The sequence below is a fragment of the Lolium rigidum genome, chromosome 7 (assembly GCF_022539505.1).
Source record: "Lolium rigidum isolate FL_2022 chromosome 7, APGP_CSIRO_Lrig_0.1, whole genome shotgun sequence".
NCBI classification, from domain to species: Eukaryota; Viridiplantae; Streptophyta; class Magnoliopsida; order Poales; family Poaceae; genus Lolium; species Lolium rigidum.
The window spans coordinates 245,561,813-245,575,758 of NC_061514.1; the positions used below are offsets into that span (position 1 = coordinate 245,561,813).

The window sequence follows — 13,946 nt, forward strand, 5'->3', positions numbered from 1 at the left end:
CATCACTAGAGTATTCAATAGACTCAGGTGAATTAACAGGTGTAGCAGCATTTTCGTTAGGAGTTTCAGTACTTTCAATTTGTCTAGACCTAGCAATCGTAGCATCTAGAAAAGATCCCAATGAACCACTATCATCAAGCACAGCAGAAGCATCATCAATATTATAAGAATTTTCAGATCTAGCGAAGTACCGAGCATGTGAAGCATGTGGTGGTGAAACAAGTTTATCAATCACGAGATGGTGAATCAAGAGCGAGCGAGAGGTACTCGAGTTGTACCTTTTCTTGTAGTGGATGGTAATATGGCGACTTTAGGATCGCGAGGTTTACCCATGATGGAGAATTTGCAGCGAACAATATCAATCCAAGTGAACTTCCAAATAAAGCTATGCTCCCCGGCAACGGCGCCGAGAAAATAGTCTTGATGACCCACAAGTATAGGGGATCGCAACGAGTCTTCGAGGAAGTAAAACCCAATTTATTGATTCGACACAAGGGGAGACAAAGAATACTTGTAAGCCTTAACAACGGAGTTGTCAATTCAGCTGCACATGGAAACGGACTTGCTCGCAAGAGTTTATCGATGGTAACGGTTTTATAGCGAGTAGCGGTAGTGAAATAACGACGACGAGTAACAAAGACGGCGGTAGTGATTATAGTAAACAGCGGGATTAAAATACGTAGGCACGGGGATGAATGAACGAGCATTGCATGGATGAGAGAAACTCATGTAACAATCAAAGCGGGGCATTTGCGAGATAATAATAAAACGGTATCCAAGTACTAATCAATCAATAGGCATGTGTTCCATATTTAGTCGTACGTGCTCGCAATGAGAAACTTGCACAACATCTTTTGTCCTACCAGCCGGTGGCAGCCGGGCCTCTAGGGAATCTACTGGAAATTAAGGCACTCCTTTTAATAGAGCACCGGAGCAAAGCATTAACACTCCGTGAACACATGTGATCCTCATATCACCGCCTTCCCCTTCGGTTGTCCCAATTTCTGTCACTTTGGGGCCTCGGGTTCCGGACAACAATACGTGTATACAACTTGCAGGTAAGATCATAAAGCAATGAATATCATCATGAATTGATAACATGTTCAGATTCGAGATCATGTCACTCGGGCCCTAGTGACAAGCATTAAGCATAACAAGTTGCAACAATATCATAAAAGTACCAATTACGGACACTAGGCACTATGCCCTAACAATCTTATGCTATTACATGACCAATCTCATCCAATCCCTACCATCCCCTTCAGCCTACGAGCGGGAAAATTACTCACACATGGATGGGGGAAACATGGCTGGTCGATGGAGAGGCGTCGGTGGTGATGATGGCAATGATCTCCTCCAATTCCCCGTCCGTGGAGTGCCAGAACGGAGTTTCTGGTCCCGAGACGGAGTTTCACGACGGTGGCGGCGTACTGGATGGTTTCTGGCGATTTCTTCTAACCCCCCATGCGTTTTTAGGTCGAAGGCATTAAGTAGTCCGAAGGAGGGCATCGGGGGCCAGCCGAGGCGGCCACACAATAGGGCGGCGCGCCCCCCTCCTGGGCCGCGCCGGCCTAGTGTGTGGGGCCCTCGGGGCCCCACCTGGCTTGCCCTTCTGGCTCCGTCAATCTTCTGGTAAAATAGGACCTTTGGCATAAATTCCGAGGATTTTCCTGAAAGTTGGATTTCTGCACAAAAACAAGACACCAGAGCAATTCTGCTGAAAACAGCGTTAGTCCGTGTTAGTTGCATCCAAAATACACAAATTAGAGGCAAAACAATAGCAAAAGTGTCCGGGAAAGTAGATACGTTTTGGACGTATCATGATCCTAGACCTTGTGTTTCAGAATATAATACTTACCTCAATTGGTTTCGTAACATTACTCGACTTGTTGTTGTGAGCATAAAATATTGCTGGCTGATTGTCGCAGTACATCTTTAGTGGTTTGTCAATACAATCTACCACTTTCAAGTCGGGTATAAATTTATTTAACCATAATGTCTGTCCCGTGGCTTCATAACATGCTACAAATTCTGCATACATCCTGGACGATGCAACTATTGACTATTTGGAGCTTCTCCACGAAATAGCTCCCCCTGTGAGAGTGAACACATATCCAGAATTGGATTTTCTATCATCTTTATCTCCCGCAAAATTTGCATTTAAATACCCTCTTATTTCTAGGGAATCAGATCTTCTGTATGTTCGCATGTAGTTCTTTGTGCCTTTCACATAACGCAATGACTTCTTTACCATTTTCCAGTGGTCTATACCAGGATTTTCTTGATATCTACCGAGTACCCCGGTGATAAAAGCTAAGTCAGGGCGAGTGCATACTTGTGCATACTATAGGCTTCCAATGGCCGAAGCATATGGAACCGCTTTCATTTGATCGAGCTCGTATTGGTTCTTGGGACATTGAAATTTCCCAAAACTGTCGCCCTTGACTATAGGGGCATGTGTGGCATTGCTCTTATGCATATTATACTTATTTAGAATCTTTTCTAAATAAGACTTTTGCGATAGTCCTAGCATTTCATTTTTCCTATCTCGGTGAATTTCTATGCCCAAAACATATGATGCTTCACCAAGATCTTTTCATATCAAAATTTGAGGACACAAACTTATTTGTCTCTTGTAGTGGACTAACATCATTGCTGGCAAGCAAAATATCATCCATATGCAAAATTAGGAAAATAGATTTCCCATTTTTAAACTTTGCATAAACGCAGTTGTCCTCAATATTTTCTTTAAATCCAAATCTCGTAATTGTCTCATTGAACTTTAGATACCACCATCTGGAGGCTTGCTTTAATTCATACATGGATTTGATGTGGGTATTACCTTTCGGCTAACCAACAATAGACTACCTCCTCCGGTCCAACTGGGAGCCCATGAAGATTGCCCAACAACCAAGGTGGGTCTATACGTCGGTTTCAATAAAGGAGGCCTACCCGAAGAAGGATTCTTGACGAACAAGGCAAGAAGACGCTATGCAAGAAAAGATTAGGATAGATCTCTTTGTAACCTAGTCGAGTCCGGATAGAACTCTCGGGACCTGGCCTGTTATATAAAGGCCAGGAGAGGGTCTGTCGGGGGACAACTTAAACACGTAGATCCATCGTAAGTAAGAGCTAGAACCCTAGAATCTTATCCTATCGACGAGACAACCATCACAACCTATCATCTACCCCATTGTAACCCGATATATTCGATAATCAAGATCAGACAAGCAGGAAGTAAGATTTTTACCTCATCGAGGGCCCCAAACCTGGGTAAATCTCTCTCCCCGTTTGTTTGGTATCCGATGTCTCGTGTGAGCCTGCAGGATTCCGTCAACCCTAAGCCCCTCATGGTGGGCATTGCCGGGGAGCACCCTCATCAGATTTCTTTAGGCGACATCCCATATCTTCCTTGCCCTTCATGATAAAACCCTTGGATTGTTTCATGTAGACATTTTCTTTTAAATCCCCGTTTAGAAATGTCATCTTTATATCCATCTGATGTAGCTCTAAATCAAAATGTGCAACAGTGCCATTATGATTCTGAAGAAATCCTTACATGAGACTGGAGAAAATGTCTCATTGTAATCTATCTTCTCTTTGTGTAAATTATTTTTCCACAAGTCGTGCTTTGTATTTTTGTACATTCCCATTGGAGTCATATTTGATTTTGTAGACCCATTTGCAGCCTACTGTTTTGGCTTCTTTAGGAATATTTTTAAGTCCCAAACATCGTTGGCGCTCATTGATTTCATTTCATCTTCCATGGCATCCACCCACTTTGATGAGTCAAGGCTTCTCATGGCTTCTTCATATGAAGTGGGATCACCTTCCATATGAACTGTTTTACGTATTATAAACTTTGTAATCAGTAAAAATGGCTGATTTTCTAGCTCTTGAACTCATGCAGGGTGGCGGTGTCACCCGTTCCACTGGAGGGGTGAGCACAGCGCAATGAGATCTGCCGTTGGTGGTCCCTCCTCCCACGGTCCCACCCGATCTATGGAGTGACTCGACGTTCGCGTCGAATGCCGTTTAGGTCATGGGAATTCAACCCACGTCACCGAGTCGCATTCCAGGGCGACGTCGAGTACTTGCGTGGCCATAGTGCTGGCGGCGACAGTGACAATGATCAACCCAAGGAAACAATGGTGAAGCAGGAGGTTCAGTCACTCGAGCTGAGTGAGGGGGAGGCCCTTCAATTGGCCATCGCCTATAGCAAGCTGAAGGAGCTGGCCAAGTGGTCCAAGTGTGAAAGTCCGCGCTAGCGCATTGAAGACATGTCACGCCGCCGGTTACCCCAACACGCCATTAACTACCTGCATCAGCGCCCACGCGAGCACCAGCTCCTCAAGCGCCAACGCCGAATCGTCTAGCGCCAGTGGCAGCTTGGTAGGACCTCCGACGCCATACTGGCCTTGGCTATGGGTGCCACCGGTCTTCATTGACCTGGCCGACACGAACAAGGAGGCAATGGCGCAAACCCTAGTTACCTAGGGGTATTTTTAATTAATGCTTTTATCGCTTAATTGCCTATGTAAAATTCGTTTTATTTAATGTTATTGAAAAAATCCGATGCAAATTAACACAAACGGAGCTGATCCGGCCAACAAAAAAAAAAGGCCTCCACCGATTTCTTTCAATCGTTTGCAAAGGAAGAGAAAACAAAAGAAATAGTACGACCCAAACGGCGTCGAGGAGGGGGTTAGTTAAAGCACAGATATTCTTCCTCCTTACTGCAATCGAATCAATCTGCTTCCCTTCCGTCCGGAATGGAGCGCGTGAGAAGGGCTTCGCACGCTGGCTCTTGGTACACCAATAATGGTAATCGATCGTCTATTCCCCACCCCAATTCCTTATTTCAATCTGGTCTAGTGGCTTCTGCCCGTCTTTTTGTTGTGGGGAAAGAAGAAAAAGGTGGATCTTTTCGTGCGCGGGATCTGGTTGGTGAATTGCAGGACTATGAGTTTATTGGTGTGGGCTGAATTTCTAGTGGCTAGAATGTAGTTGCGCTCATTGGATCGGATCGGAGTCGTACTATTATGGTGGGGAAAGTGTACACTGTTGACCTGATACTAGCGTTTAGGGTTTCTCCTTCGTACTACATGACACAGCAGAGATTCTTTTTAGTTCTAGATTATGCTATAGTATCCATTTGTAACAGGTCCCGAAACTTCCCTGAATGTAATTTCTGATCAGATTCATGGGAATTAGGTGGCTTGTGCAGTTATCGAATTCAATTGCAAATTCAGGAACCAGCTGCAGTGTGTTCCTATAGGCTTTGATATGAGTAGCAATATGCCAGTGTGAATTATGCTGTCAATTTTTCGTGGTCTGTACTGCCATCTTATAGATATCGCTTGTTCGTTATGTCGATTTTGTCCAAACACAAAAAATACCTTACATGTTTGATGTAGCTGGAACATTTGCGTTTTGTTATAGAAGGGCATGACATTTTGGTCATCATGTCATGCTAGAAACTCAGAAGCTGTTTACTCTGGCTTGAGTCGAATCCTTGACTCATTCTTTCCAAACTTTAAACCTGCCAACTTTAAATTCACTTCCGACCTTGCTCAAGAGGATATCAATGAAGTATACTTATCGTCAGTAGATTGTTAAATTTCTGGGTCTCTTCAGTTCTCTACCATCCTGTAAATAAATTCCCATAGCGATATGCCGTAAGCATTCGAATATCAACCATTCCTTTCCCCTTTGTTTTAATTATTGGTCTATGGTTTACCATTTTGGCTGTCATCTCCTGTGAATGGCTAAATCATGTCCTGCTCTATCTTCACAATTAGCCAGTAAGCTGGAAGAGGAACTAGATGGTTGGCTGATGGCTGCTGGTCTCACCAAGTCTCCTGATGTTAGGGCTGTAATTGCACCGTAAGTTGGTATTTGTTGTATGGAGTGGCGTTCTATTGATGACTGTTCTATAATAACATGCTTTACTTTCCTTGCAGCCATGCTGGCTATTCATACTCAGGGCGCTGTGCAGCTTATGCTTTTGGAAACATTGATCCAACGAACATGTGAGTTGTGCAATTTTTTACGATTGTTTTCTTCACGTAAAAACAAACAATACATTTTTTTCACTTAATATTTCCAGTTCAAATAGCAACTCACATTTCCTGTGTTGGTTATACCGTGGATTCTGTAAAGTAAAACCACCATGTTTGTTTATGTAAATGACTAATTAACATATGAATGGTCATTTACTTAAGTGATGACTTTTATATTTTGTCAACCTGAAGTCTCTTCTCATTGATGAAGGCGGGGATGATATCTGTGAGTGATATATGCATCGACAGACTTACTTCACAAACTATCCTACTTGGCTACTTCTAGTCGATCCCTAGATAATTATTCAAGTGTAAATTATGCCATGTGATGTAAATTGTGCCTCATTAATTAGTATATTGTACTTTTATTTCATATCTAACGTCTAAAATATAATTGATTTATTCAAGAAAGCATATATAAGAATAATCCAAATATGATGGCACAAGAATTGTACTTGTAAACTGTATAATTTGGTGCAATTTAGTTCACTATAACTGAATACAATGCATACTAGTTCAATAGTAAATAAAAAATCCATACGATAATTTTAGCTTTCTCACATTTTTATGCTAGAAAAACTATAACCAAACCACCTCGTAGAATTTACAAATTTCACTAAGATATCAGTAAGATAATCCTTTGTAGTTCGACGGAACTTGTGTACAAAAGATATCATATCTTATCTGATAAAGTAACATAGACTGGTAACTATTTTTTAACTTCTGGTATTATTATGGCATGCATTGTGCATAATTTACGGGCTAGGGACCCAAATATAGATCTTTACCAATGTTAACTATTGGATTGCAATAGATTGAGGTTAGGCTACTCTGGTGCTGCCAAACTGATACCCTTTATATTAGCGATTCTCGCCCTACATGCTACAATAGTTCTACAAATACCAAACAGTATACTTGTTCCATTGTTATAACTGCCTTTTTTCGTCACATTTTTTTTCTCGTTTCTGTTAACTATCTAATACCCATTTTTTCATGTGAATCAGTTCTCGGGTGTTTTTGCTTGGCCCATCTCATCACTACTATACTCCGAAATGTGCTCTGTCAAGAGCTACAGTTTATAGCACCCCGATTGGGGATTTACCAGTAGACCAGGAAGGTATCATGCTTACAAAATTAAGATGATTAAGCGATTTATTGAGTTGGTTTTTAAATTTAACATTGTTTTCAACCTTTTTATAGAATCTTCTTGGACTTTCATGCTACAACTTATATATACTAGAAAGTCCACTTTTCAAGCCAAAACTCGGGCAATATATTACTTTCTAATCTGGATTTCAACCTCGAATTGTTGTAACTGTCTGGACTTCAAGCTTGATCTAATCAGGATTTAGGAGTGGTACTGAGCTGTGTGTCAACACGTGGATGCCAAATAGAACTATTTTCCACATCAGCCCAAGTCCACATCAACGGTCAGATAAATTATGTGAGAAGGGCTGACTGGTTAAGTTTCTGCCAGTCCTTCTCACTGATTTTATTTGAGCCCTCAACTATTATACCCTTAGAATTTCATCAAATATAAGAAAACAAGTTGGTCTGACATATCATGCACTCTTACACTTGTCCCCATCTTATGTTAAATGGTTACTTCGATAGTCCCACAATTTTTGTATTTTCATTGCTATTACCATGCCCACCAAAACGGAAATGAACTCTGATGTTAAAAACCATCTACATGTAGGTGTCACGTTAGGTAAAAATAGGTTGAATTGATCACCTTGAGGGTAGTTCTGCTCGGGTTTTGTGTTGAAGGGGGAGTTAGATTGGTATTGAGGGTGTGATATTTTTTCCTTTACCAGATTTTCTGTGTTCTAGTCTAGTTAATTCTTGTGTGATTTGTTTATATATTCCATACCATCCATTATTTTATAGAAAAGTACATTTTTGGGGTCTCAACTATGCCCCGGAACAAATTTGGTCCTGAACTTGAATAATACCAGATAACATGATCCATAACTTTCTTAAACCAGACAATGTTTATTCTTCTCCTGATTAGAAGCTGTTTGGTGGATGACGTGGTACTGGTTTCACACATGTGGCAGCACAGTCAACATTTTTTTTAAAAGAAACTAAGTAATAGAAAAATTGGGAAAACAAAAGAAATAATAAAATCAAAAATCATGAAACATGTTATGGATAAGTTGTGAGAAACATGAAAATGTTATAGATAGATAACCAATATAAAATAACTAGGAAAAAAGGAAATCCTATGTATTCTTGAAAAACCAGGAAGTGTTTTTTTGGAGACCAGGAAGTTAGAGAATACATGTTGAGCCTTAGCTATTTTGACATCTGTATCTGTTTTGTAGATCTTAATTACACGTTACAAGATGTCCTTTTCAGTCAGATCATGCTGCTGGTGTTACCTCTTCGTGAACATGAGACATATGTTCTTACATTAATGTTTTTACAGTCATCGAGGAACTCAAAGCTACAGGAAAATTCGAATTTATGGATCTTAATGTGGATGAGGCTGAACATAGCATGGAAATGCATTTGCCTTACCTTTCTAAAGTATTTAAGGGGTAATTACTTTGTTGATAGGCTTTTATCCATCTTTTTTTCCTTTCTGCATAAAACACTGATCCTACACTCTTAACGTTTTTTGATGGACCTGGCAGACACAATGTAAAAGTTGTCCCTATCCTTGTCGGTGCCGTTAGCTCCCAAAATGAAGCCATGTATGGGCAGTTGCTCTCTAAATATGTGGATGATCCAAAGAACTTTTTTTCTGTCTCCTCAGACTTCTGCCACTGGGGATCCCGGTAAGTGATTTAGTGTCTGCTTATCATTCATGCTTATGTTACCATGGAATGGCACTCAGTACTGTATAGACAATACCCCGTGCGTTGCTGTGGAAATTTAAACACATACGATAGTTAAGGTTGGCAGATTTTTGTAGTTGGACAATAGACATGCTTCTCTAAAAAATATTCACTGGGTGATGCAAATCAGTTTTTCACTATTTTTGATAGAATTTTCTTTACCATACATGTTGCAAGAAAAAAAACATTCATATGTGCAAAGCCTACATAAGCACTAGTACTTACACAGACTAACCGAGATCAAAACATTGTGCTTTCCCTTGGCCTGACACTCTGATAGCATGGATCTTCTATATTTGGACTTCGGATTCAGAATAAAGCGTTTGCCAACCCTTGATTATAAATAACACGAATTAGTTTTTACTATAGTTATCTCTGTTGAAATCTCGATGGGTATGCAATCTAAAAATAAGAGCAGATAAAGGAGGATAGATTAGGATAGTTCCCTAAGACAAGCTTTGAAAATTGACTTCCAGGAAAAGTTGTGCTTTGAGGAAAAGGATCCAACGGGAGTTTACTCCATTCACTAACTCTATTCATCAAGAATCTCTAGTGAGCATCTGAAACATGAACATTTTATCTGAATTCTGAACACAATATGATATCATTACTCCTGCTTGATAGAGCATTACAAAACTTCACTGGCAGATTCTTCAGGTACCAAAATCTGGGAAAAGTCATTCTGAAAATATGAACCTTTATTAAGGCTACAAAAAGTAGGGAGGAAAGCTTACGTATGTTGTATGAAATATCGACATGCAGTCTTGCATTGACGGAAGAAGCATGACTATGTATATCTTGACATACCAATTAGTCTAATCACTTGAAGAGAATCAGGAAATGGACCCAATACCTGCCAACGGACCATTAAATAAAACCTACCAACGGACCATGTGAGCTTTCAAATGCAATGAACAAAATAAAAGAAAAGGCAGCACCAAAACGGAAAACAGAGATGAAAATGACACCGACGATTTTGATTAATAGCACTCTTCGATTAGTATACAATATGTGAATCGCGAGTAGCAAAGCAACTGCCGAAGACATTATGTAAACCTGCAAGGGAAGGAGAACCTGGACTGAAAATCATGCCAGGGGATAATAATAGACTGGAAGGAGAACCTGGACTGACAACTTCCGATAGATCAGCAGACAACGCTAAGGTCGTATCCCCAATAGCCGGCGGCAAGAACATGTCATGATCTTGTGCTAACCGGTAAAAGGATAGGGAGAAAAAAGAGATCTACAGATGGAGTGGGTCGCTAGCTATGGGAGGAGGAAGACGCTGGCCATGGTGAGAAAATGAAGGGGCCCTGTTCGGGTGGAGGTCAATTTGACTGGTAAGGTGGGGTAAAGTTTAGGCGACCAAAAATTAGAAGGAAGGGAACTGAGAAAGAAACTGTAGGAGGAAGGGTAATCAGAAACGCAGTGGGCTAATTGCCTCCGGTTACCACTTGATTGGAAAAAATAAATTTCCCGCAGGACTAACGGAGAAGGAAACTGGAAAACCAGGGAAAAGAGGCGAGGTGTTTTATTCTACCAAAAGAAAAAAGCCCGAGAAATAAAAGCAAGTGCTAGTTAGGATGACGTGGACCACTCATGAGGTGGCTCAAGGAAATTGTAACAAAGTAGAGTTAGTGGGGGTTAAAAATGATGGGGTGGCATAGCTGCATGCTGAGATAATTCCCTGTAGTAGGGGGCTTGCTATTTTGATATAGAAGATACGTCTGTCAGTTTAAAATAAATGTATGCACTATAAGGCGCAATGACCATGTAATCTACAGCTTGATAAAACTTCGATAATCTTCACGTGTCACTTTGGTAATCTGTTCTTCAGCAAAAGTAACTAATGACTTCAAAACTGTATTTGGCGTAATGACCACGTAATCTACAGCTTGATAAAACTTCGATAATCTTCCTGTGTCACTTTGGTAATCTGTTCTTCAGCAAAAGTAACTAATGACTTCAAAACTGTATTTGGCGTAATTTGCAAACCAAAAGCTGTGTCCATATAGAATAATAATAATCTGCCTGCAACGTTTGGCTTGAAATTTGTTACTGAATCTAGGTATCACGGCATGTGAATAGTGAGTTTATCATAATGCAAATTCAACATCCCAGCCATTCTTCAGAACTCGAAAATCGCACGGACTTAAGAGTGCCACAAGTTATCATTTGAGACTTGAAGTATTTGCTGAAGGTACTACTCTAGGTATTTTAAATGATAATACAAGATTAGCTATTAACCCTGTTGTACAGATCAATTCTGATGAGATTCAACGTGTTTCTGATATCCTGGCTTGTTTAACATATAATTTTTTTTCTCGAACACACGCCAAATCGCGTGTCATAATATATTAGAAGAAGACGTAAAACTGCGCAAGGGCAAACCAAAATAAGAAGAATAAAAACAAAACAAAAAAGGAAAAGGAACCCACTAGCCAAACTCTGAGCATCAAGCTTTGAAGGTGCACAGCCATCTGTCCAAAACCTGGTTGCCAGAATCAAGGATGAGGCTGCCCTTTGGGCTAGGGCTGGCGCCAAATGTCTACGGTAGTTGTGCTATCAACCTGGGATGTCCACTAAATACCTGTAACTCTGTTGTAATATTCCTCCTAGGAGGATTGTAAAACTCATGTTTTCAATGAAATGAAACACAAAAGTCTTTTGCGTTTTCACAGGAAAGAAATCTCTAGGCATCAGGATGCCGGGCATGGAGAGGCAGACGACCAAGTGCCTTGGCACCGGCGAGCAGCCACGATCTAGCCTCGTAAAAAATGGTCTAGTTGAAAATGGTGTTGAGAGGGATCGATTTCTATCTCAATGCAAATTCAAATTCAAATTCTCATACAACTTTGAGTGTGTTCAGGCTGAAATTGAATCGATATCAGGCCACTAGGGGACAGAATTTTCTGGATAATAAAGGATTTAGTCACATGATCCACATGCATCCAGGCCTATCATTTGAGCCCCTTGTTACCAGAATAAAATCTTAATCTGTACCAGTATTCTGTTGTCGGCAATGCTTGGGGTTACATGAGCGTAATCTCTCTATCAACCGCCTTCTTTTGCTTAGCATAAATTCTCTGGCAATGTACCAGGATCTATCATGATTTTAGTGTGGCAAACTGGTGATTGATTGAGCCAAATTGGAGTTTTGAAGTGCTCAGGGCCAGGTGGTGGATCATCCCACCATTCAACAACCAATTTACGAAGCCACTGCTGTCACTTGCTATACCATCTTGCTATAACCTCCTACCTCTCGAATAAAAATACTTGATATATCTCCAGGAGATAGCTGTAACATGCCACTTTCATCCAAATGGTAATCCAAATGTAGATATACATATGACATATCTCCAGGAGATAGCTATGGCTTGCCTGCCACCTTCATCCAGTAGAGGAAGGTAGGTTTTGCATACTTTGTGCAGAAATCACATTCCTCGTTTCCAGAGCGTAGAAACATCTTCTGACAGCCTATTCCAGAGCATAGAAACATCTTTTGACAGCCTAGATTGGATGAGTGCTCTTGATTATGTCGCTTAGATTGGATGAGTGCTTAGTTCACCAGATTTTAACATTTTTCAGTTATGTTTGCTGCTGTCACTTCTGATTATTTTCATCCCATTGCCACGTCAGGTTTAGTTACACATACTATGACAAGAACCATGGTGCCATTCACCAATCGATCGAGGCATTGGACCGCTTGGGCATGGAGATCATAGAGTCTGGCGACCCCGACGCATTCAAACAGTATCTCCAGGAGTACGAGAACACCATATGCGGACGCCATCCCATAAGTGTTCTCCTTCATGTGAGCGACTCTTTCTTTGATGGTTCAACTGTCATTTTTATCCTGTTTCCTTTGAACCATTCTCTGATCCACTCTGTGCATTTTGTTGTGTTAGATGCTGAAACATTGCTCGACGAAGATTAAGGTTGGGTTTGTTCGCTACGAGCAGTCGAGCCAGTGCAAGAGCATGAGGGACAGCAGCGTCAGCTACGCATCCGCTGCAGCCACGGTGGAGTCTCCTGGAGAAGAGAGTAAAGATTGAGGAAAATGTGGGTTGACCTGTAAGCCCTGGTGTAACATGACTGGCTGGAGCTCTCTCTCTCGAACTTTGTAGTAATGTTAAGCTCTAGTTGAAAGTCCGATCTTTGTTGATCTGTGGCAGTACTTGGATTCCGTGAAACTAGAAATTAATAAAAGGACAATATGTTTCTGGTGTATTTATGCGTGTGTCGTGTTATGCTTGTTCCAGCTTAAAGGGGTTTCTCTATTAACTAGAGAGCTGCATGCATCCCTCCGGTGCTGCCTCTGGTGTGTGCGGTGAAAGACCAGTCCACTCAAAGTCGGCTCAGCATAATCTGTACCAAGTCATACTATGTTTATATTTCATTCCCGGTGATGCTATTGTAGTTTGTCCGTTCCCCTTTTTGAATGTTCAGAAGATTGTACTACTTATTAGACGCATGATACAGATCGGGGGAAGGTGACGAACGACACACGCTTAGAATTTTCAGTCCTGGGTAAACCTGGCAAGTAGTTGAGTTGTAACTGAACCTGTCACGTCAGAAGAAGCAAGGAGTGTGGCTCAAAGCATTTCTTTGGTAATCCAATGCGCTCTAATCTGCCACCCTGTCCAGTTGCCTTCCGGTTATGTAGATTCCTGTCTTTCAGGATGCGAGCTTTCCTGTAATCCCCCCTTGCTGCCGATGAGAATCGGGAAGTGAAGCCATGTACAATTTGGGAATCAAATCTGAAAAACTGAAGCAGAATAAGAGAGGAAGAGATAGGAGCAGAAGCAGATAGTTTCAGATTTCAGTTCAGTCCTAAACGGCTAAACAACACGCTAGACCGCACAGCACATAAGTAGCTGGCCAACTCAACACCCCCACACGCAACTTCTGTTGGTCCACACTACACCTTCGTCTGCACATTCTTGTACGTCTTCTCCGTTCCATCGGTGTTCACCTGACCTGACCAGGTGCTACATTTCCGTGGATGCGCAGAGCTCCTGCCTCTTCTAAAACATAAAAC

General features: G+C 41.3%; 1 protein-coding gene across 2 annotated transcripts; it reads left to right on the forward strand.

Moving 5' to 3' along the window:
- Positions 1-4,655: 4,655 nt before the first annotated feature.
- On the forward strand, positions 4,656-13,135 carry LOC124672880 (protein MEMO1). Of its 2 annotated transcripts, none has more exons than XM_047209040.1 (8): positions 4,656-4,824; positions 5,802-5,886; positions 5,964-6,032; positions 7,067-7,179; positions 8,494-8,605; positions 8,702-8,845; positions 12,545-12,719; positions 12,814-13,135. In XM_047209040.1, exons 1-8 carry the CDS (start codon positions 4,773-4,775, stop codon positions 12,958-12,960), a joined length of 897 nt encoding a protein of 298 aa, XP_047064996.1. In that variant the 5' UTR covers positions 4,656-4,772; the 3' UTR covers positions 12,961-13,135. The 2 variants fall into 2 exon arrangements, with proteins under 2 accessions (XP_047064996.1, XP_047064997.1); XM_047209041.1 differs by having other exon boundaries at positions 4,701-4,824; positions 5,806-5,886.
- The last annotated feature ends 811 nt before the right edge of the window (positions 13,136-13,946 follow it).

Coding starts and splice junctions, on each gene's coding strand:
- LOC124672880 (XM_047209040.1), top strand. CDS start 4,773: ATGGAGCGCGTGAGAAGGGCTTCGCACGCTGGCTCTTGGTACACCAAT. Junction 5,887..5,963: donor GTTAGGGCTGTAATTGCACC/GTAAGTTGGTAT, acceptor CTTTCCTTGCAG/CCATGCTGGCTATTCATACT. Junction 12,720..12,813: donor CCATAAGTGTTCTCCTTCAT/GTGAGCGACTCT, acceptor TTGTTGTGTTAG/ATGCTGAAACATTGCTCGAC.